The 25,441-nt window shown below is 32.8% G+C and overlaps 1 protein-coding gene across 2 annotated transcripts in view; it reads left to right on the forward strand.

Moving 5' to 3' along the window:
• Window positions 1-224: 224 nt before the first annotated feature.
• The window catches only part of LOC135116609 (cytoglobin-1-like), a 30,194-nt gene continuing 4,977 nt past the window's right edge, over window positions 225-25,441 (forward strand). Inside the window, exons 1-2 of one of the 2 annotated variants that reach the window (XM_064039374.1) lie at window positions 225-377; window positions 21,401-21,561. In XM_064039374.1, coding sequence (XP_063895444.1) covers window positions 21,407-21,561 — 155 coding nt within the window. In that variant the 5' untranslated portion in view covers window positions 225-377; window positions 21,401-21,406. Of the gene's footprint in view, window positions 378-17,558; window positions 17,718-21,400; window positions 21,562-25,441 lie in introns of those variants that run through there. The other variant, XM_064039367.1, reaches the window with a different exon arrangement.

Raw genomic sequence — 25,441 nt, forward strand, 5'->3', positions numbered from 1 at the left:
CATATAAACCATCTACTATATAAATAGTCCGAACGAACCCTAAACATTTGGTTTGGACAAGTGGATAGGTCAAACCGTTCTGTGAGTTATAAAATTACAATGAAAAATGGCATTAATTTATATATATTTAGAAATAGATAAATATTTATACCCGTACAATTAAAAATCATTCCCATATATCCATACTATTATTTTGTTAGGGCTCGCATGGGCGGGCGGGAGGCGGGCGCTGGTAAACAAAGTACGAACACGACAGTACCGTAGCAAACACGGCCCGTAACGGACGTGTCACATAACCTAACCTCAAATACATACTACATATTACACGCGAAAAACGCGCGCGTAAAAGTTCAAACGACAATTTGAAACCGCGACCCGTAAGTAACAATTTTACATGTGTTTCTTAACAGGTTAATTTGCAGTTTTTGATAGGTTTCAAGTATCGAAAGGGTTGAGTTTTGAGTGAACCGCGGAATTTATTATACCAAGTGGATTAATGCTCGAGCCGTCGGGAATCTAAACGACAATGTATAAATAGCTGTTGAATTGTATTTTATTGGTTAAACTACGTTTTATATATTTTAAAACGTCGAGTTCCTTTCAGTTTAAATTTAATAAAACCTAGTTTGAGCTGCGGCTGAAGTTTAGTATTATTTTTGTAAAGAAGTGTGTCTTATCGTCAATATTATAATGTATCTAACATGTGAACTGTGGAGATAAGAGTATTTATTGACTTTATCAGAAACTCTATTTGTGTATGTATCTAATCGTCAAAACAAAATAAGTATGGAATTATATACGAACGTCATTACACATAATTGGACTTATATAATGTAATTCCCGATCAGTCACAAAACATTTTTTTTATATTTTTAGTACAGACGTCGTAATATATCATTCACCAAGTTGACAACTGAAAAATATGTATTGTATTTTTAAATCATATTATTTAGATACAAAATAATTAGTTAGGTATAATAAAATGTTTCCCACTATCGTATCTTAATTGGAACTAAGTTAATAGAAATTAGTAGCACTTAACTTAAGTTTCTTCATTACGATTCTGATTAAGTTTTGTGCTGTGTTTTCGATTTGGTTTTCATTCTTTCATTTTTCTTCTTGTATTTCCTTTTTAAATCAATGAACTTGGTAATCTCTCATGCTGCGGAAATATTTCACACACTTCATATTAGTTAACACAAGACCATCGTTTTTAGACTCTAAATACCTAACTATACCACAATATGTTAGCACCAGAGATAAAAAAGTGGGATATAATTAAAATAATTGCACAGACCATTTTTATGGATTAAAATACAAATATTTAAGCGCGTTTTAAATAATGGATTCTCAGTTATGCTGATTTCAGTTAAAATTCACAACCGCACACACATCACAAGTTTCAAATTTCATGTCCACAATGAAAACACGGCTCGAATAAAAAATGCACGGTAATCAATTTAGCCTAGGTAATAGTGTAGGTATAAATGTGCCAATATGGCGATAAGTTTTTAATCAACAAACTCCACGTGGTGACGCTATTGACGTCATATTGCAAACATCACGAGAGATGTTGTCTAACAGCTAAAGCCTTACTCAATTATAAAGGCGTTCTCATACTGCAGAAATGATTCGCTACGACAAAATTGACAAAATCAGTCTTGTTTTGAAAGGTGGAACTGCAAAAGGTTGCCTTCGAAGACCAAGTGGCACCATCCCTACTAATAATAACGCGTCTGACTGTCTGTTACGCTTTCACGTCTAAACCACTGAAATGATTTTAACAAAATTTGGTACAGAGATAGAGAGATAGACCTCGAGAAAGAACGTAGGATAGTTTTTATGCCGGACTTTTGAAGAATTCTCTTGAAACCGCAATATAACCGAGCTCGAAGCGGGCGAAGCCGCGGGCGAGTCACTAGTTTAACTATAACAATAACCAAACCAGCCGTAGTATAGGTCAAAGTACTGCAGCCGTGCATTGGTCGAATCGGTAATTTGACTTCTGAAAATGGTTTGGTTACAGTAAAAGTTAAATGCTGCAACTCACCGTAAAACCTGTACGCTTAGGTTAAAAGAGTAATCATCAGCCTATTTAATAAAATAATTTACCTTCAGATTCGTGCATCCCACTTCGACCAACAGTCTCTTTTATCCATAGTCTCCACATCAATTATTCATTTTTTAAGAGGACGAATTGGAATTTTTGGCGCCAAGGATGTCAATTTTTCTCAGTAAATACAAAACGGATCAAAATACAACTTGGTTACCTGAAAGTTCATGATATAAGCCTTATTTTGTTAGTTGTAGAAACATGATTAGGTAACTTTTATAACAGAGAAAAATATATCAAACATACCTCTTTTTAAAAAGAGATTCACATATTATGGGCAAACGGGACCGATTTAAGCCTCTTAACTTTTTTAGTAGTTGAGTATATACATACTCTTTAAAATGGTAGTAGGAATTTTTATTAAATTATCATTTCTAAATATTAAAATTACAAAACCATTTTGTCGCTTACGACTTTTAGTTATTAGCTAGCGCGCGTATTGTTATCCTCGCCCCGCTCAGACGCTCCGACCCCTTTTGGCGCCTTAGATGCGCGTGCCGGTTATGGAATTATTGTTGACCAATTCCTCGCCTTAAGCTACTTGTTTTAAGTGTTTTTTCACGTCTTATCACCGTAATCGATTTGGCTATACCACAATTTATCGTAACCAATCCATGAAACTATTTACCTATTATAGTTATATTAGCTGAATAAGTTATATACAATGAATAGGTAACTGTTTTGTTTTGGTAATAGGCATGATTCAGCCCCTTAGGCATGTTGTAATTAATAATAGAATTACTAATTGGTGAAGCATCTATTATTAGGTAAACATTGACGTTTGGGGAAATTTCGTTATTATTTAAGTAACAAGCAATAGTTTCCCATTATTTTGTACCTACAGAAAATTGTACATTGTCAAAACTTTTTCTAGAAAAAGAACCTGCTTATTTATGTCAATCTTTCAAAAAGGGGTTCTTAATTGGCATAGTTTGCTTTCATTGTAATAAAAATATTTGACCTCAAAATTATTACCTATATTCCGTATATACCTATATTCAGTTATTTATTTCTTATTTATTTTATTTATTTATTTATTTATTGCTTAAAAGGTACATTTTACATTATAGAAAATATAAAATGTCCAACAAAACTGTATACACAGTTTATCTGTTGGATCAGATTTCTAAACTATTGACTTACTATTATAGGTTCTATTAAGTTTACAATAATAATAAAATTATTATATATTAGTATTATATTATATATGTATTAGTATTATATATGTAATATTAGTATTATATATGTTAAGTTATATAAGTAGTATTAGGAGGTTAATATTAAGTACGTAAGTATGAAAATCAAAGATTAGATAGATATAATCGGAGTATAGATATAGCATAAGTAAGAAAAGTAGTCGGTAGTTAGGTAGTAGTAGAAGTTAGTAGGATAGTAATACAATAAAAAGTTAAGGCAGTGTACTGAGTAGGTGTTTTTTTAGTTTTATCTTAAATCTATTTTTCCTATTTTCGTTTCTGATGTCGTCTGGTAAGCTATTGAGTACGTATGGGACACGCTTTTCTAGCGTTCGGTCCCCATAAACATTATTAACTCTGGGTACTACATATTTACCAGACGACATCGTTCGGGTGTTATAACTATTACTAACATTAGTCAACAATCAAAGACGATCGATGGTTCCTTGCGTATTTTAGCTATCTGATTTCAAAAGAAATGATAAATAACAACTGGAGGATTATTGCATAGTAAATTCAATTGTGATGTCTAAAAGTAATCATGTTAATACATAATTATGTTTAAAATATTTTAATAAAAAATAGCGTTAATTAAAGGAACATTTATTTTCGACTTGTGTGGGAATGTGTTCCAAACTTAACGCCTACATTGATAAATTGAAGTCACAACAGTCTATTATATTATTTATACTAATACCGGGAATAACCTTTTATGATAAGAAATAATCTGGTTTCAAGTTTTGTGTTCCAAAAGAGTTCTATTAATATCTGAACTTAATAATAATGTGGTCATTAAAACTACTTAATACAAAAACAATTGATAAGACAACATTCAAGCTAATACCTACAATTTGATTTATCACAAGCGTCAATAACATTGCACATATTATATAACTTGATGTCTTAACAGTGTTTCTAACTTTTTATAAAGTTTTAATTAAGACCCAAGTAAAACTTAATAATCAAATGAGCAATTTTTACTAGAATAGATATACAATATTATTATTTTTTTTTATATAAAGTATTTAAAATATAATAAATAATAATAAAAAATGAAATAGTTTTAATGTCGCATTTTCCCTAGCTTCAATGTGATCGTGTCCTTACGCTTGCCACGCCCACTCACTGCAAACAAGTTCAGTGGATGCTCAATGAAGGCATTTTATTTACACATTGTAACGATGATTGTACAAGTAATTACACTTTTATAATTACAATACTACTTTTATGCATACACGTGTAGTTTTTAAATGGAAATTCTTTAAAGGAAATTATGAAAACCCCTCTACTCAATCTTGATAAAATATCTTATTAATTGTTCAACAACAATTTTTGGCTTGACGTTTTGTTTTTTTTTTTTTGCCAATTCTATTAAATTTTTGGAAGGGACTACACATACCTACTCTAACATACAGAAATATCGTTTCATTATATTATAACCAAGCGTCATTTTCTATTGATTCAAGTAAACGTGAAATGATCTTATAATAATAATCGTCAAAAACTTTGCAGCCATAAGCAATAGGAATTGTCAAAGAACTTATTAAGTTTATAAAATTAAATTATAAATTTAAAAAAACCCCCGACCCAAAAAAGTACACAATAATTATGACAAAAGTTTAAAAACGATAAACCCCATAAAAAGCAAAAAATAACTTTTAACACTACGTAAACTAAATTTTATCGTGTCGGGGGACCGCTCTAATTCATTACTTTAGATACGTGTTTTTTTTATACGAATGTTGTAATTAGGTAGGTATCATTTGATTTATGTAAGTATTTTTGAAGGTAAAAAGCGGTCCCCCGACACGTTAAAATTTAGTTTACGTAGTGTTAAAAGTTATTTATTGCTTTTTATGGGGTTTATCGTTTTTAAACTTTTGTCATAATTATTGTGTACTTTTTTGGGTCGGGGGTTTTTTTAAATTTATAATTTAATTTTATTTCATGTTTTTTAAAGGAGCTCCTTAATTTTTCCTTTTTCATTTAATTTCTTTTATTTTAAGATGGGGTCGCTATATGCGATCTCGGCCAAAGGAAGCTGTTTAACAATCCTCATGACAAACTGGCTCTGGGAGAATTGAACAGATTGAGAAACAATAAAGATTAACCTTTGAACATTCTAGATTTTCAGCAAAAATATAAATCGGTTTATCCGTTTCATTCCGGCATTCCAGGGTTTCATCCGCCATATCCCATTTCCAGCATCAGGTTCTCGTCAATTAGAAACATGAAGAGAACTAGTCAAGACAAATTCAACGAGCCCAAACTCGATGGGTTTACTAAAAGGCAGTTCAGGGTTACGTCTCCTATCTTCGTATCCTAGCAGCAGACCAGCTCAGTGATTCCAGAAGACATTAGTATTTCAAATTTCAGATCCCACATATGCTTGCAAGTAAACTGAGCGTATAACATTCCTATCACTATCTTGAAGACCTGAACCGATTTCCACCAAACATGGCTAAGAACACTCCCGACTGATATTCCTTTCAAACAAAAAAAACCGCATTACAATCGGATCATCCGTTTGGGAGCTACGATGCCACATACACACACACACACACACATACACACACACACACACACACAGACACGTCAAACTTATAACACCCCGTCGTTTTTGCGTCGGGGGTTAAAAATAATGTGTCTAATCCAGTAAGAGTGCAATTAAATTATAATTTTCAATTACACAGACTGAATGTTTAACTAATTAGGCATTTGTAAACATCATAAATGTATTGTAACAGTTAATTAAATTACCTATTTCAATTAGGTACATTACCTCGGTTATCTTTGTAATTAAATAGCATACAAACGCATAAAAACATTCGTCGCATAAATAATTTTTTACCTAACACTTACAGACACACTCTATCTGTAGGTATAAAGGTAAAGATATATTAGATATTTATAGATACTATAATAATTGTCTAATATCAGATTATCTTTATCTTCAACTACCTAAGGTTTGCCGCGCTTCTGAGCGAATCTGCAGCGAATTGATTTAAGGTCTTTTTATTTAAGGCTCTAAAATTTTAAAAATAATAAACCAGTTATTGAAAAAAGTATTTACTACTACTATTTTTTGATACAACGGAGGCATATCAATTGATAGCATAGTTTTATTAATATAGAGTCATGAAAAAAAATACTACAAGAAAACACGGCCATATTTAATTGTGCCTAATTTGGCGCCAATTAACACCCGCCATTTTTGTCACGGATTCAGGATGTTACATTTAGCAGTTCCTTTTCAAGTTAATTAAATACTCCGCGCCTACTTTATAAGTATAATGGAATGTAATTAATCTAATATTTCACACATTGATATTAGATTTGTCGGTTTATTGTTAGATTTTGTTATTACGAAACTATTTTTGATACTCACTATTTAAAATTTGTTGTGTGTCGCTTATTATTTTAGAAGTCTGTTTCAATTACTGGGTACATATTAACCTGACCACATTTCCAAAGAAAAAAGATCGTACGGAATCATAATTCCCGAGTTAATGACCAGTTACTTACAGAATTTTTGTGAGAGCCTTTGTCGAATAAATTAAAAAAATGAAACTTGTATGTACGAAGAGTCATAGTGACGTCATATCGACAATTCCAGGAGTCAAGCATTAAAAAACGCAGCGGCACCAAAATTTGCACATTCGAAAAGTTTGTCGGACTCATCGTAAGGAAGGCACTCACAAAGTCTTAAATGTATATGTATCAAAAAAAATTTGTTCGCCAGCCTGGGGACTATATTACTAAGTCAATCATCAATGAGAGATTGTTTTTCTGCAATCATAAGATAGCATAAGAACACTGCCAACTTTTAGTCTGTCTACTAAACTGTCAAACAACATTGGTCGACAGTTTCGTTTTCAGTGTGTGGGGGCTCAAAGATATCACAGACCTATCTAGACAAATGATAAATAAATTCATATGATTTGGGGCATAGGGCAAACAGTGAGATCATATGACTACTAAATAAAGTCATATGATGAGAAGTTTGAACAAAGTAAGATGTTTATGTGCGTTTATTATTAAAGTAAGCATCTCATTTAAAGATAAGATAATAACAAAGCAAACGGCTCTTGTAAATAGTTTTAAGTAAATTGCATTAAACTCAAGTAGCGATAGTACTGTTTGATTTAGACTACAAATATTAAAGGAACAGGAATTGTGAATATCCGATTTGCCGTGTTCACTGAAATCATCTACTGCCAACTTTTGGAGCCAGGAGTCAAAAACAAAACGTAAAAGTCATGTTTGTGTAAAGTCTGGTAGCTAACAAAAGTAAATAGGCTAGCTATTTACTTTTTGAAACAATAACCTAATTGTAGTTGTGGGTACACTTGGAACTGATTGATATTTTAATGAATATCACTTATATCATTCAACTTAACTCGTATCACCCAACTTAATGATTCCATTTGTATTAATACGAAGGTTCGTTTAGAATTTATTAGGCTTACGGTACTTCTGCCTAGACCTAAGTGCGTAGTTATTCCTACAAATACGCGAATGAAATATTAAAGACTTGAGAAATATACTCCTAGCATACAAACCCTACGTATAGAACGTGCTAGCTGTTTTCCCGCGTTTTCACCCGCATCCCGTGAGAACTACTGCCCGCACCGGAATAAAATATAGCCTATGTAACTCGGAAAAAGTGTGGGTTTCAAACAGTGAAATTGTTTTTTAAATCGGTTCAGTAGTTTCGGAGCCTTTAGGATACAAACAAAAAAAACATTTTCATCTTTATTATACTTACTTATTAAGAGAGGCCAGTGGTGTGCCGCGGTTTCCCCGTCCAGGTTCCGACCAACGATAAATCTTTCATCTTTTTTAATATTCTTTATTTTTAACTTTCTTTTGTCTTATACAAATGACATCACATTCCTGTGGGAAATACAAATCTAAGTTATTTTACCTGAAATAGTTATTCTCTTCAAAGTAGGGAAAATATATTAGTTTGTAGCTCGGTACTTTGGGCAAAATTATTTCTAGAAAAAGAACCAGTTTATTTATGTCAATCTTTCAAAAAAGAGGGGGATTCTTAATTGGCATAGTTTGCTTTGATTGTAATAAAAATATTTTCACTCGAAATGATTACTAAACTATTTTCAGTTATTTATTTTTTTATTCTAGACGTTCGATGGTTCCTTGGGTATTTTAGCTATCTGATTTCAATTGATATAAGATTATGTAACAACTCGCGGATTATTGTGGCTACTTGCTATATTATCTACAGGTGAACATTATAATACATAATTATGTTTAAAATATTTGAATATAAAAAAATAGCGTAAATTCAAGGAACATTTATTTTTGACGTGTGTGGGAATGTGTTCCAAATTTAACGCCTACATTGATAGTTGAAGACACAACAGTCTATTATATTATTTATACTAATACCGGGAAGAACCGTTTATGATAAGAAATAATATCTGGTTTCAAGTTTTGTGTTTCAAAAGAGTTCTATTAATATCTGAACATAATAATAATGTGGTCATTAAAACTACTTAATACGAAAACAATTGATAAGACAACATTCAAGCTAATACCTACCATTGCATTTAATACAAACGTCTATAACATTGCTGATATTATATAACTTGATGTCTTAATAGTGTTTATAATTTTTACATTTTACAATTTTTACATTAACCGAAATAAACTTAATAATCAAATGAGCAATTTTTACTAGAATAGATATACAATATTATTTAATTTTTGTCATAAAGTATTTAAAAATGAAAAAAAAAATAAGACGAAATAAAAAAAAATTAAATGTAATAGTTATGGTGGCCTAGTGGGCAAAGAACCAACCTCTCGAGTATGAGGGCGCGGGTTCGAATCCAGGTCAGGCAAGTACCAATGCAACTTTTCTAAGTTTGTATGTACTTTCTAAGTATATCTTAGACACCAATGGCTGATAAAAAGGTGAAGGAAAACATCTTGAGGAAACCTGGACTATATAGTCTGAAATCACCAACCCGCATTGAGCAAGCGTGGTGATTAATGCTCAATCCTTCTCCGTGTGAGAGGAGGCCTGTGCCCAGCAGTGGGACGATAAATAGGCTGTAACTAACTAACGTAATAGTTATAGGTAATGTCGCATTATCCCTAGTGTCAATGTGATCGCGTCCTTACGCTTGCCACGCCCACTCACTGCAAACAAGTTCAGTGGATGCTCAATGAAGGCATTTTATTTACACATTGTAACGATGATTGTACAAGTAATTACACTTTTATAATTACAATACTACTTTTATGCATACACGTGTAGTTTTTAAATGGAAATTCTTTAAAGGAAATTATGAAAACTCCTGTAGGTACTAGATAGTTATTAAATAATAAAGTATTATTTTTAAAGTTTCTTGGTTTTATCACGTTTTGGAAAATTTCTGCCGATTCTATTAAATTTTTCTGAAAGGCTTAATGTCTTCACTTAGTAAGAACTTCAACGGCTTAGAAAGACGTAAGTAGTATACTGTAGCACTCAGAAATATGGTTTCGTGATAACCAATCGTGAATATCTATTATGCGCGGTTCCCATAAACAAGAAATAATGCGATAAACTTAGGAATTGTTGAAGAATTCAACTTATTGAGTTAAAAAATGTGTCTATCCAGTACCAGTGCAATTATGATTATAATTTTCAATTACACAGACTCAATAAGTATGTACAGTAGCAGTTAATTAAATTACCTATTTCAATTAGATACATTCCCTTGGTTATCTTTGTAATTTAATAACATACAAAAGTGAAACAAAAAACTATGGCACAACCACTATTACAACGAATAAATTAATGTGTGTACCTAACACTTATAAACACACTACTTACCAGTATAAGATAGATACAGACTGTTATTAGATATTGATAGATAATACATTATTGTCTAATATCAGATTACCTTTATCGTCAACTAAGATTTGCCGCGTTGCTGAGCGAATCCGGAGCTCTAAAATTTTAAAAATATTAAACCAGTTATGTAAGAACTTATTTTTTTTATACAATAGAGACATATCAATTAATTGAGCCATGAAAAAAATACTACAAGAAAACACGGCCATATTTAATTGTGCCTAATTTGGCGCCAATTAACAGCCGCCATTTTTGTCACGGATTCAGGATGTTACATTTAGCAGTTCCTTTTCAATTAAATACTCCGCCTACTTTATAAGTATAATGGAATGTAATTAATCTAATATTTCACACATTGATATTAGATTTGTCGGTTTATTGTTAGATTTTGTTATTACGAAACTATTTTTGATACTCACTATTTAAAATTTGTTGTGTGTCGCTTATTATTTTAGAAGTCTGTTTCAATTAATGGGTACATAGTAACCTGACCACATTTCCAAAGAAAAAAGATCGTATGGAATAATAATTCCCGAGTTAATGACCAGTTACTTACTGAATTTTTGTGAGAGCCTTGTCGAATATATTACTAAGTCAATGAACAATGAGAGATTGTTTTTCTGCAATCAGAAGATAGCAAAAGAACAGACAAATACTGCCAACTTTTAGTCTAGAGCGTATAAGAAGAAGAAAATTGCATCGCCTTCAAAATGAACTGACAAACAACAGTTTAGTTTTCAGTGTGTGGGGGCTCAAAGATAACACATACCTATCTAGTTGAATGATAAATAAATTCATATGATTTGGGGCATAGGGCAAACAGTGAGATCATATGACTACTGAATAAAGTCATATGATGAGAAGTTTGAACAAAGTAAGATGTTTATGTGCGTTTGTTATTAAAGTAAGCATCTCATTTAAAGATAAGATAATAACAAACCAAACGGCTCTTGTAAATAGTCTTAAGTAAATTGCATTAAACTCAAGTAGCGATAGTACTGTTTGATTTAGACTACAAATATTAAAGGAACAGGAATTGTGAATATCCGATTTGCCGTGTTCACTGAAATCATCTACTGCCAACTTTTGGAGCCAGGAGTCAAAAACAAAACGTAAAAGTCATGTTTGTGTAAAGTCTGGTAGCTAACAAAAGTAAATAGGCTAGCTATTTACTTTTTGAAACAATAACCTAATTGTAGTTGTGGGTACACTTGGAACTGATTGATATTTTAATGAATATCACTTATATCATTCAACTTAACTCGTATCACCCAACTTAATGATTCCATTTGTATTAATACGAAGGTTCGTTTAGAATTTATTAGGCTTACGGTACTTCTGCCTAGACCTAAGTGCGTAGTTATTCCTACAAATACGCGAATGAAATATTAAAGACTTGAGAAATATACTCCTAGCATACAAACCCTACGTATAGAACGTGCTAGCTGTTTTCCCGCGTTTTCACCCGCATCCCGTGAGAACTACTGCCCGCACCGGAATAAAATATAGCCTATGTAACTCGGAAAAAGTGTGGGTTTCAAACAGTGAAATTGTTTTTTAAATCGGTTCAGTAGTTTCGGAGCCTTTAGGATACAAACAAAAAAAACATTTTCATCTTTATTATACTTACTTATTAAGAGAGGCCAGTGGTGTGCCGCGGTTTCCCCGTCCAGGTTCCGACCAACGATAAATCTTTCATCTTTTTTAATATTCTTTATTTTTAACTTTCTTTGTATTTAAAGTTACAGCTATATGTTTAATATCCATTAAGTTTTCTTCCTTGAGAATCAGGTATGCTAACCAATGAGGAAAGAGTACCTGTGTAGTTTTATTGCAACTAACGGTAAAGGAAAACATCTTGAGGAAACCTGGATTTAGAGTCTGAAATCGCCAATCTGCCTTGAGCAAACTTGATTCTAAATGATTATTAATTTCTCTGGGTCTGGGTGAAGTGAGAACTGTGACAGGATAAAAAGGCTGATCATATGACTTGTCTACATAAAATACTTGTATGAATGCTTTTCCTCAATGTACAACATAATTTCATTTAGGTATTTAGTATAGTAATTACATATTTGGAAAAGCCTATTGGAATTCATGATTGCTCTTTTGTTTCTTACAGTAATTTCATTGTTACTCTTGGCTAGCAAATAACCTAGTCTTCATTACAAAATAGATATCTTGCTTTGCAGACATAATGGATTTTTATTCAAGTAAGCAGTATATAAAATAGGCATACCAGAGTAAATAGACGCTTACTTTCTATACACATTCAGGAAACTCTTAACCAATAAACATGTATGCTAAGCCAGATAATATATCACATGCATGCTTCACGCCTGTCATTTCACAGGGGCTTCCCACAATATTATGTGACGGGCCTTAATTACCCTCCAATCGATCTAGTTTAAATATTAAATTGGCAGCCTTTATCAATTAATGGGCTGGTCGTGAATAATGTTTCAATTGGTCCAGAGTCGCGGTCGATTCTGGGTTAATGCAATTATTGGAGTTCAATTGGTTTGACGCGGCATGAGTGGACCCACCCGCCACAGTCCAATTAATTACAGGTAGGGTGACCACGACACACATACTTTTTTTAACCAAATCCTAAATTTTGAAAAGAGTCACAACGATTTGTGTGGTCAGTTAAAAATAAAGATTTGTTGTTCATTCAACAAGTATCGGATGTAGGTATTTATTATAATGAGGTCATACGAGTTCAAGATCATAAGCTTTAATCAAAGGCGGCTTGGAACGTCAGTAAAAACGATAACACAATCATCATAAGACACGCATTAGTGGTTAAATTATTTCATGATTAAATACTTATTACTAGTACATAATTCGATTTTCCACGAAGTTTCATCTATACACGTAACGCACAACAACTAAGTTTTTACTCCTCGCAAGACCAACAGATAATTTCTTAATACAATTCCGAAAAGTCATAAAGTTTACGCTCACATTACTTATTCATGTTTTGGGAAGTTCGTGTCGCCTGTCGAATAAAAATTAGTTAGAAAAGTTCCAAATACGTGGTATACTAGAATTTCATAATAAAATCTACAAGGTGTTAACTTGAGTAATAAAGGTTGTTCACGTTTTGCTCACCTGAAACTCAGACAATTTCACAATTTACTTAGTTGCAAAAATACAAAAAAAAATTACAAAGCAAGAGGTGCCGACCACCTAGTTAATAAACATGAAAATTTTGATTAATCAGACAGGCACTTCGCGAACACAACATACGCAATTTATTAATTGTGGACTGTCTAAAAAATATCTGAATCATGGTGCCCCTTATATTGAACCTGCTCTCCCCGACGGAATACGCGACACAATTACTCAAAACTGTGACTTTCCCTTTAATTAATCCTACCAAAATATTAAAACTTATTCGTTTGTATTCGGGTTACTTTAATTAAGTTATAGTAACCAATTTAATAAGCGAGGTCAGCCATTAGTGGATTGTTTTTTTTAGTTAATTGGCTTAAAAAAACATTTCGCTAATAGTTCCTTGTACATACAACTAATTTGTCATCTTTATTTGTGTAGGTTTTTATGACAATTGTCAAAGTGCCTAATGGTCCTCCGCAGACAGTATTTACCTAGGTATACAAAAATACATAGAAACTTACAACGTTATTAAAAGTCACCCCTGAAAACAGTGAAAACCTTTCCAATCTTGCTACTACAAGCAAAGATTTTTACCCAAGTTTATTTAATAACGTATTAAAATAAGGTGCTATATAGGTACCTATATGTATGTAAAAGGTAGAGCCTGATCAAGAGCATTATTGCATAGCATTTTATTAATTTTCCCTATAAAAATCGAGTTAATGTAAATAGGTACGTAGAGCATTTTTTTAATATCTTATACAACATGCACTCTTGTTGAATATTTTAATGATGTCACAACACTGAGCTATCATTAAAATATTCAAGAAACTTACTCTGCTTAGAAATAGAAGGCCTGTGTACTTATTACACATTTGTAGTAATATTTGAACAGACGTACTGCGCTTGCTCAGACTGTTTGCCTACATAATTTAGATTTTAGACTCTCTAGGTATGCTGGCTTATTCTGCAGGTCTTGTACTAGAGCTGTCTTACATTTTTCTGAGTCTACATTATTTATCGTCTCACTATAAAGCTACGAGTAAACAAATATGTAAGAATGATATCGAAAGGACACCGTTGACTTGTTTTCTATGTTCGTTATATCAAAATGACAACATGAAAAGCTTAATAGATAAAATCCCTAGTTAATCAATCATTTGGATTTTCAAGAGGCTCTAAAAACCACCAATTTGCTATAAATAGCGAAATTTGCTATAAATATCCGTGCTATAAATAGGTCAAAAAATTTGTTTGTTGAACCGATTCAAAAAATTATTTCACTGTTGGATGACTTATAGGTAAGGCTTTTATCCTTAAAGCTTGTATTCTAATCCTTTTATATCGGACGAAGTATCCTCTTGACGCTGGTGACACCGCAAGAAGTATTTTTGTGTGCACTATGCATATCTCAAATTAAACATGGAAATACAAGTAAAACAGGGTCAGTGTACGCGAGTCAACTTTAGCCAAGATGTTATACTATTATTCCTTGGCAAACTTGGCTGTTTGAATAGTTTCTGTTGCGGTGTGATAACAATATTGTGAAACATGGAGAACAAAATCGTAGGTAGGTACCTTAATACACATATACCTCTATATAATTAAAGCCTATTTCCTACAGAAAAAATACCGACCTATAAGGACTAATATAACAAAGGGGAAGCATATTTTTTGTTTGTTTATTGGGTACAAAAATTTTCCGATACAACTCAACCGATTCCGATTTGAAATTGAAAAAATATTTCACTGTTGGAAAGCTAAACTATCCCTCAGTAACAGGGGCTACATTGTCTCCGTGTACGGGAATAAGTTCACTCTGCACGCGGGTGAAACCGCGGGTAATAGTTAGCTTTAAATGATTAGAAATGAAATGATTCAGTTCTGCAAATATTATTTTATTAATACTTTTTGTAGAATTCATAAATCGTTAAGGGGGATTTGGTAAAACCTAAATGGTTGTAGGTTTCGGTAAGCATACCTAATTTCACCTGAAACTAATATCGATGTATGTCTGTGGGGTATAAACCCTAATTAATTACCTAATTCATATCAGTGGTGTTTAATCTCCTTTCAAGTTTAATGTGGCATCCTCAATCGACATCTTGGTTTTTTCTTGTTTGATTACCATTTGAATTTTGTACTTTTATGTACATATTGCTTTTAAAAAAGTTTTAATTTATATTTAAGAACAGTATTAAATTCCGTCGTGTCAAATGTTTCAACAATTATGTCGTGTTCATTATTCATTAGAATCAAGAGAATAAGAACCAAAAAAACATTTCCCATTCATGTTATTTGCATAATTTGGTATGTACAATCTGCATAAACTAGTTTAGCTATTCACAATAATGATTATCAAATAGGATTGCATGTCATTGTGACTCAGATAAAGCCTTAATTTCCAAAATATTTGAGTGGTTTTTCCATCGATAAAGTCTAAGCTAGGCAACGATATCTGTCTATTGTAGAGCCTACACATACATTCATTTTAAACATTTTCATTTTATTTTGTTTTTTTGTATCATACATATAGGGAAACTTTCATCTTATCTTTGTTTGATGCATTTCAATTCAAGTATTAAGACATTTCACCCTCAGAAATAGCAACATAACCTCAACACGCACTTACTAACATGTATTTTACCCCCTTAACTTTTTACCATATAATTATCTGATGCAGTTCAATTCAAATATTAAAACATTTCACCCTCATATAGCAACACAACCTCAACACGCACTTACTAACATGTATTTTACCCCCTTTACTTGTTACCATGTAATTAAACAAAAATGAACTGAGAAAGCGAGAGCAATAAGGCTCAAGTTGACAAAACGAGACCCATGAACAATGATTACAGTGCTGTTAGTTCTGTTGGCACCATGTGATTTCCACGTACGCAAATATTGACACACTGTGTCACGCTGTGTCTGGAAATCCTTACTTATATATGAAAGCGAAAGTGTACCTACCTACTTGTTTGGTTACGCTTTCCTGATAAAACAGTTGAAGTGAGATGCAATTTTAATGAAATAGATGTAAAATCAAGAATTAGTGGCCACTCTAGTATGAGTGTTTGCGGATCGATTTTAGGTCAGGCAACTAGGTACCAATGCAACTTTTATAAGTTTGTATCTGTGGTTTGTGTGTAAGTACTTCTTGTAGGGACTCTCGAGAACTAAGAAAAGGTTTTTTCGGAACCCTTGTGGAACCGCGCTTAAATAGCAAGAGGTTTAGGGAAATACCACCAGACAGTACCGACCTAGTTTAAATGTTTAACTTAACATAAATTAATTCTATGATTTAGTGTGTGTATGAAGCAGCCAATAAAATTCCTGATATTGCTGTGCCATGATTATTATTCCTAGCTATAGATAAGTCAAACGTATTCTAGACAGCAAATAAATATATGAACAGTTGACAAATAAAGGAATTACGTTATCTTTTAGGGCAATCTTAGTTCTAAGTAAAGATGGCTAGTCAACTTCTTATACCTAGTTCCTAATACTGAGAAAATTATAAATATTTTTTTTGGTAAAACCATTTTAAATAACACATCAAGATCAAACCATTTTCACGAAAAATTATGAAATAGTATCAAAATGATCATTTTAGATGGTGAATCACAATATTATTCATGCGAATCCTTTGCTGCTCTTCTATGAACTCAGGTAGTTAAAGGTATTATGCACTCGTCAGTGCAACATTATTTTTTCATTCTTTGTACCTGATTCATTACTTTTTTTCAACTCTATTTCAATAGTCAAGTAATAAGATTAGTCACCAATCAATCGAATAGTTGTTAATTAAAAGGTACCTAAATTAATCGATTTTGTCTTGAAATTCTCTCGCATTTCACACAAATTGATTTGAAAGTCCACAATAAAACTCTCCATAAATCCTTTCATTAAGTATTTCATAACTATAAAGCTATCAATGCATAAGGGTGCATTAATTACAAACTTGATAACATAGTCATACCTAGTCAATTTCACAAACTTGTTGCATATTACGAATTTCCAATACATCATGAATGAATCATTAAAAAATGCACCTTCTTTCCCAACAACATGATGACGCCATAAAATTCAAAAAAGGAATTCTCGAGACTTCCAGAGACGAATTAAATTATTCTAATGAACTTAAATGGCTACGTCACTGTTGAGATCACTCACCAACCAGTATTTATGTTTCGTCTTGTGACTGATATGAATTTTTCACTTTTATTTAAACAAGTTTGCGTAAAACGTCATAAGATCACAGAAACAACTTAGTTCGTTATTTAAATTGGTGTGGATCGGTCGTTTTTGATACTCGCTGGTGAACTTTAGTACTAAGATGTTGTACGTGTACCTGTCCTCGGTTTTTATAGTGCTTACAACTATTTCTATGTTTCTGAAGAAGGATAAAAGTGGCAAGGTTAGTATTTCAGTGACCGCGAAAATTTTCTTTAATATTCTGAAAAAATATTGGGTGAAGATATTTCGGTTGCTTTTGCATTGTTGTTTATTTCATATCTCTGGGACCGAAAATTAAGGTGTGTTTTTACCTTAGCAAGCTTGGTAAGTGTTTCAAAGTTAATCAGGTAAATACGAAGATGTCCACTAAATGACACACAAGTCAACGGTGAATGACAGAGTCGCATTCTCGAAACATATTTTATTTGTTTTTAACTAATGAGGTATAAATAGTATTGTTAGAGTTCATTAAATATATTTGAATAGCCGTAATATGGTAAGCCAGTAGGGACTCTGTAGGCTCTAAAATGTCGCTTTTAACATTAAACAAAAATACGTTCATTAGTTTTTGCGTTTAGATCAAACAGATTTAATATCTCTATATCCTAAAGTCTAACTTTCACCAGTCAAGCTAGACTTTCTCTAACTTCATAACATACATGTTAAGTCATCATTTAAGAATATGTTTTAAGGATCCGACGAAAATAAATAAATAGGAATAAACCTAGATACGTTTTAGCGACATTTTAGTAACATTATTGACGGAATATAGAAACACAACAACAGCATTCAATCAATTAAGGGCCGAATTAGGCGCCATAAGGGCGATTTGACAGAGTTTCTATACAAAACCGTAAAACATATTCTTGATATAAAAGTTTCCCGATGATTGAAAAATCTGTTTTGATGGGAAATCATCAAACGACCCCTCCCTCTATTGGTGCGGCGTGAGGGAGTGTCAGACTCTTGCTGACTAAAACCCGCCATGTTCCTTCTTAAGCCCTTTAAGTACCAGGACCTCTGTAACTCTTTCGAACAATCCCGCAGCATAGATGAAAGTTATCTGGCGATTGAAGAGTCGGTCCTAAGTATGTTCTAAGTTAGTATATTATGTGCTTCGTGCCATAGAGATGACTCATAACTTATTTTTGTTTTAAAACACAATGTTATCTAATAGTTGTGTGTGGGTAATACAAGTTTTAGATCGTCTCACCATATATAAATATACCATATACTATGTATTTATGGGTAGAGGCTGATTCTTTATTGATTAAGATCCATTCAAGTTTGTAAAGTCCAACCATTTTTAAACGTACTGAGGAAAAGGTCTATGAAATATGATTGCCAATTAATTTCTTAAAAGCAAGATTTTTTGCCTTAAGCCTTGATGAAATTGGCTATCTAATACTAAAATATTTACTTCAGATCAGTCCGGTTCTTAGTTCAAGTAAACAAACTATTTAGCTTTATAATAGGTATTAGTACGTAGATATGTAAAAAGACGAAGGGCTGAGCCGATTCTCAATAAAATTGGGAAAAAAGCCCTAATAGTGACTAGTCTGTTATCATCATAACAGACTAGAACCGGACATAGACCGGACAAGACAACAATTACGGAGCTGGTTTCGTTTTTGGATTACAAAAAATGCATAAAAATAATAGTTTTTTTACAACAGCAAGCGAACGACCGATGTCGGGTTTTCCGTGTTTTCAAACAACAATTTTATATTCTTACACATTTTGGCACTATTCTATGTAGAATTTGAATAAGAAATAAGGTTGCATTTACTTTAAGTATCCTTAAGGAATACCTTTTGCCGGTTCTGATAAGGATACTGCGATTTTACTTAACATTATATAGGTACCTATATCATTCTTGAGTATAGTATCACTGCGGGGCACGGACCTTTCCTTATTTAAGAAAGGAAAGAGCAAAAAAAAAGAGAAAAAGAGAGAACTTGTAAGTCCAGGTTTCCTCAGACGCTTAGCTGCTTTACTTTTGAATAAACTTTTTCCTTTTGTATTCCTGCCGATATTTTTGGGGCCAACCATTGATCTTACAATAAATGCGATTGAAATTAAAATTTATAGAATAAATATCAATAAATTACTCGCAGACATATAGGTTCGGCTAAAACCTAACATGTTTACCAAGATATGCGGTTAACCTTACGTCAAACCGCAAGTCTATTGACACTTCACTCTATGCATAACATCAGTTAACTAAGTAGGTACCTACTGTTTGTAAATATATATATTTATACAAACTATTGGGATCGATCAGGTCAAATAACCACAAAAAACCTAAAGATTTGCCGAAGGATTAAGTAAATAAGTTACAAAAAACAGTATTGTGGCGCCAATTAGCTGTCAAGTGAGAACTGGTTAGCATATTTTTATATGAACCATATTTTTCCAGTTTCTAAGTAAAGAATGAAGTAGCTTTTCTTACGATTTTCTTTGGAATATAGCTTTTTTTTTTCTCTCCTTAACTTTTGCACAGGTAGCGTTTAGTACGCGCAATTTAACAAATAATAAAAATAATAAACAACTTTATTTTTCTAAAACAAGTACAATCCATCATGTAATTGACACTGAACCCACACTGAACACTAGGATACCCTGTGTCGTGGGGCTCAGTCTCTTTCGTCTGTGCAATAAACAATAGTTAACTCTTACACTAAAACTAGAACAGAAATCTATGAAAAGTATTGCAGACACAGGGAAAATCCAGGTTGATTAGTTAGTCATCATCTGCCCACCCTTTTCCCAACTATGTTGGGGTCGGCTTCCAGTCTAACCGGCTGCAGCTAAGTACCAGTGTTTTACAAGGAGCGACTGCCTATCTGACCTCCTGTTTTTTGATGATTTATTAATCACTAGGTCACATTAATGAACCGTGATTTTAAATCTAATCATAAAACACATGTTCATATTATACAGCACGTTGTAACTTTATACAGATTTATACAGAGAGATGTTCCCATTTAGTAAAGTAGTCAATTCAGCTTATTATCTCAAGGTCTATTTTATTGATAGTGTAAATTGACTCCCGCATATTATGTAAATTAATCAATTGGAATATTTATTCGTTACTTGTAGTGTAATGTGATAGACGCCGAATGTCTTCGTTGAGATAATTGTCAAACAATTGTTCAAATTGGTGTTGTGTTAAGAGGAATGTTACCTATTATTTTAGTCTTAGATCATAGGATGTTAAAGATTAGGTATCTACTAAAATCTAAGTAAGAAATAAAATCTTATGAATAAATCGGAAAAAGTCCCGTTATATACCGATTGAAAAATAAACGGTAAAAGATTTCAGAAAATAAAATATTAAACATTTATGTAGGCTTTTACCTAACCCACTTCGTTTTTACAAAATTCGAGAAATACCTATGCTAAGCTTTATTTTATAACGGAGGTAAAAACATAAACCATCATTTGGCTGAATACTAATGTCGCAAGTTAGGTTATTTTATTTTGTGATGCGTGCCTACAAGGTAGCTCTAGCTGATTAAAATGCACGCAGATCTTTTAATACAGAAAAGCTAGGTATTTATTTTTATTTATCCAACTTGGAGACCTCCTTTTAAGGACCACCTTTCAAACCGTAGCGAGTTTGAAAATAAATTGGGTTTTAAATGTTACCTAAATTAACATTAAAACGTGAGATCATTCAAAGTACCTACCATATATTAAAAGTTGTTAATGCATTGTTATTAAACTATGTATATTTCGAGATTTTAACTGTAAGAACTAGACATCAAAAAGTACTTTAATGTATATAATTGTGCTGTATGACTTAATTTAATTCAATTTATATAATAAAACCTTCTTTCTCACCAAAAACTTATTTCTCAGGTGACAATGGGCGGCTGGCTGAGCTATTTCTGGTGGGGCGGCGACCCCGACGTGGTGAATCCAGTGTCAGGTCTCACGAGGCGTGAGGTCAGCCTGGTGCAGAAGTCCTGGGTGCCTGTCAACGCAGACGCCATTAACACTGGTGCTGAACTGCTAAAGAGGTGAGGAACTGAGAATTAATAATATACTTTCAAAAGGTGGTGAAGTGGTGATTGTCAGTTGTTTTTGCTTCGAATGCACTCTCCTGGCTTTGTACCTATTAGAGAGGTATAGAGAGAGTAAGGTAGGGCGATTTTCAGTTGTTTTTCTTGGACCGTGATCTCCTTGTTTTGTACCTACATAGAGAGGTAACAGTATTAAAGTTAGAGGAAAAAAGTGTTGTCTTAACAGGGTAACGTTATTGTGTAACCTTCCAACGGGTTTTACAGATTTATTGTAATATTACCTATATGTCAAGATTCTAAGAAATAGGTGTGTTACGGTCTTCGGGACTCCGTTGTAAAACCACAAATGATTTAAACTTGCATACTTAAATATTTTTAAAGGTATTTTAAATTAGAAGTTTATTTATTACATGGTTCTACGAAAAGCTCACTTACATTGAAAAAGGTGAAGTTCAGACCTTCAAAGTTACATATTAAGGAAAGACTCTTCTGATATACCTAATTTGCAATAATCTTATCAGAATTCTTATTTCGGATTAAATTGCGTCATATTCCGTGATCTTGTAATATTGACCCACTTTAGAACAAGATTCAAGTTGTAAATTAAAATGCAAGGATTTTTAAATAGCAGCCTAACTCTTCGGTACTGCTGACGGAATGACAATCAAAAGACTAAACCAAAATCATTTTACGACTTATGTTGAAAATACGCAAAAAACCGGTCGTAATCTAGTCTCAGCGACCTTTAGTTGCAACAATGCCGTTTAATTCTAAGAACGACAATTCAATTTCAAAGAATTGTTGTATTATATCAATCGCAGAATTCTATCACGAACGAGTAGAACCCTTTTTAAAGAATGCGGGAAGCTAAGTGGCTGTATATACGAGTGCCACGGAGGCAGGAAAGATAGCGAAGATGCCATAAGCTAGGTCAGACGCCTTCTTGTAGGTCACGTAACGTACGGTAGGCGCGATCAGTTAATAGATAATAATAGGTAATATATAGGTTAATATATAGGTAACGAGGCGTTCGGGTTCCCTGTCATATCAAAACTAATCTGTCAAATATTGGTCTTGATTAATTAGTGATTTTATTTTGAAAATAATGGTAGGGTTGCATCATAGAACGTTTATGAGAGCGGACCTAGTAGCGCTCCTCGTAGCCCGAACACCCACATTTTAGCGCGCTACTTTCTTCGGCGATTTTGCGTTATGTCATCTCCTCATTTCGTTCTCCATGTCGAGTACCTATTTCATTACGGCAGATCCTTGCGTATTTCACGGGTAACCTTGAACGTTTGTCCCATATACATAATATGGCTGGGTATATAACGTACATATACTTTTTATTGCTTCCACTGTCATTCCCTCAGCTCGGCATTGTTAACATACCACCTGTTCGCGAGCGTCGACCCTAATGCTAAGGCTCTTGACATACGACGATAGTAGGTAACTAAGCTTAAATTTATATTTAAGGAGATAGCGATCATATTTCGAAAAGTTGTAATAATAAAACATTAAGTATATTCTTTTCTAATTATTTAGAAAAAATCTTCTTAAAATGCAGTCAGTATAGGTAATTTAGTCATTAAGTCAAAAAAGAAAATGTAGTCAAAATGGGTCATTAATATTTTTATGACTCGATTCTGAGTGACACTGAAATAGTGATCTCCGAACCCACATCATAGTGTTCAAAAACCAGTAAATCAATATAAATTATTATTTTAGCTCATTTTCATTTATTATTTTATTTCATTACCTATAAAAAACTTTTATTATTATTTACAATTTTGTTTTTGGATGTAGAATTGACCGCAAAATAAACTTTTGACGTCATGTTAAACCACAAATTATTTTCAATTGCTCGTCTGAAATGTACCTTCTATATTAGCCATCCTAATATTTTTTTGAGGCTGAATAATAATCATTAAACCTGAATGACTTACTACTAAAGCAGTTTGAATCATTCCAGCAGGTATAATAATATCGCATATTTGTTTACCAATATACCACAATAAATTGTGATTCAGAAAAGGACATTTCAAATTGTGACTCATCCAAATACTACCAGTAAGATTAAAAGATAAAAATTCATTTATCCAAAGTAGGCTGAAAATCAGCACTTTTTGGATATCAAATTTACAAAAGACAGTACCCAAAACGCCCGCCTTCCACCACTTCTTGTGTTTTTGCTGGGAAGAAGAAGTGGTGGAACAAACTCCCCAGCAATTCTGTCTGTACGGTTAGATACACTTCCTACTATCCCAATGTGTCAGCGCCCTTACGGAAGGCATTCCTTCCGTCCATTGTAGGCAAGCGAGCACTAAGTATTCCGGAGTAAGGAATAAGGGCGTGTTTTGGCAAACGTGACTTAGAACTAATTCTAATAAAATACATAATGAATATGTAGTCCTTGCGTATATGTATAAAGAAGAAAAGTCAGGTCTGCAAAGAAGGGTACATAGTTACTCTTCAAGAAAGCTCGAAAACTAATCAAATCGTAAAATTAGAAACCAACGAGAGTCATCTCTAAATAAATAATTATTTAAATATTATTTAGATAGGTATTTGAATGTATATATTTATTTTAAACTTTTTATCTTACAATAAGGTTTGTCTTAAGAAAACTAAATTCTGAATTAAGCTAACCCTTGTACCTCTTGTGGTCTTTTCCAAAAATAATTCATCTATAAATAGTGTATACTTACAATGTAACAATAATAAATTCCCCACATAGTCGAGAAAATGAAGCGCCCCAGTCCGACTTAACTTTAACGAAAAATGTCATATAAAATTAACGTAACATATGAAACTACGCCTACAGTACGCAAATATCGTGGGCAGTTGAAGCTAACCGGTATAGATGGTGCAATTATCTAAACGTCACTCCAATTACGTCGTTATTTAATGACGCAAAGTCATTGCGATGACGTAGGATCTGATAGAATGATCAGTAGGCAATTATAGTGTTATTATCTAGATCTAAATGCTCTGATGCTATTGTTAGTGTGGAACGTGCTAAACCTGGTGTTGGAATTAGTATTTAAATATGTAAAACATCTTCTTCTCTTTATATCCATACTTAATAAGTTCCTACAATGTGTTTATTGTAACTGGGAAGCATTTCTGATTCTGTCTATCGGGATTTATTTCCAAAACTACTGAACCAATTTAATTGGGAACACAGATAACTTAGAGCCTGAGAAAGGACAAAGACGATGTTTAAGTCAACCATGAATAAAATTTAAATGATAGGAAAATCCTAAAAAGGTCCACTATTAGCGTTGATATAAATATTCAGTCCTAATTAGGAGACCATTAGGAACATCGAATTTAAATAAAAGCAGGTAAGTCACGATCAAAATTAAACATGACACCATTACGGACTCATCCCCGCCTCATTTAAAACAAGAATATAAACGTATTGTCTTATATTTGAAACAAAACAAGAAAACGGTTAACATGGTAATGCTCACTAATGCTTGTGGATTAAATTATGCAAAGGAAGGTATCTAATAAATTCATCTGCGGATATGTTTTGCGAGAAAATATGAATCGAATACCTACGTATCTACATATTTATAAGCGCGTAATCGATCCAGATTTGGTTTGTATTACACGGATTTCATTTCAATTGAACCCAGTTGTTACCGTGTGGCCAATCACATAACTATGATAATGCGTTTCTCTGATAACAATTTTAGTAACAATCTTAGGTGTAAAAGTACGGTTTTGTACATAAATAACTCTTTTTGTTCATCTCGTTATTAAATGATACCTCCGGTCTCATAACCACTTTTCAAAATAGAGCACCTTATTTAACCAAATCGAGCCTCTTTCAGTGAAAGTCAGAAGTCCGTAAATGCCTCTACTGCTG

The sequence above is a fragment of the Helicoverpa armigera genome, chromosome 2 (assembly GCF_030705265.1).
Source record: "Helicoverpa armigera isolate CAAS_96S chromosome 2, ASM3070526v1, whole genome shotgun sequence".
NCBI classification, from domain to species: domain Eukaryota; kingdom Metazoa; phylum Arthropoda; class Insecta; order Lepidoptera; family Noctuidae; genus Helicoverpa; species Helicoverpa armigera.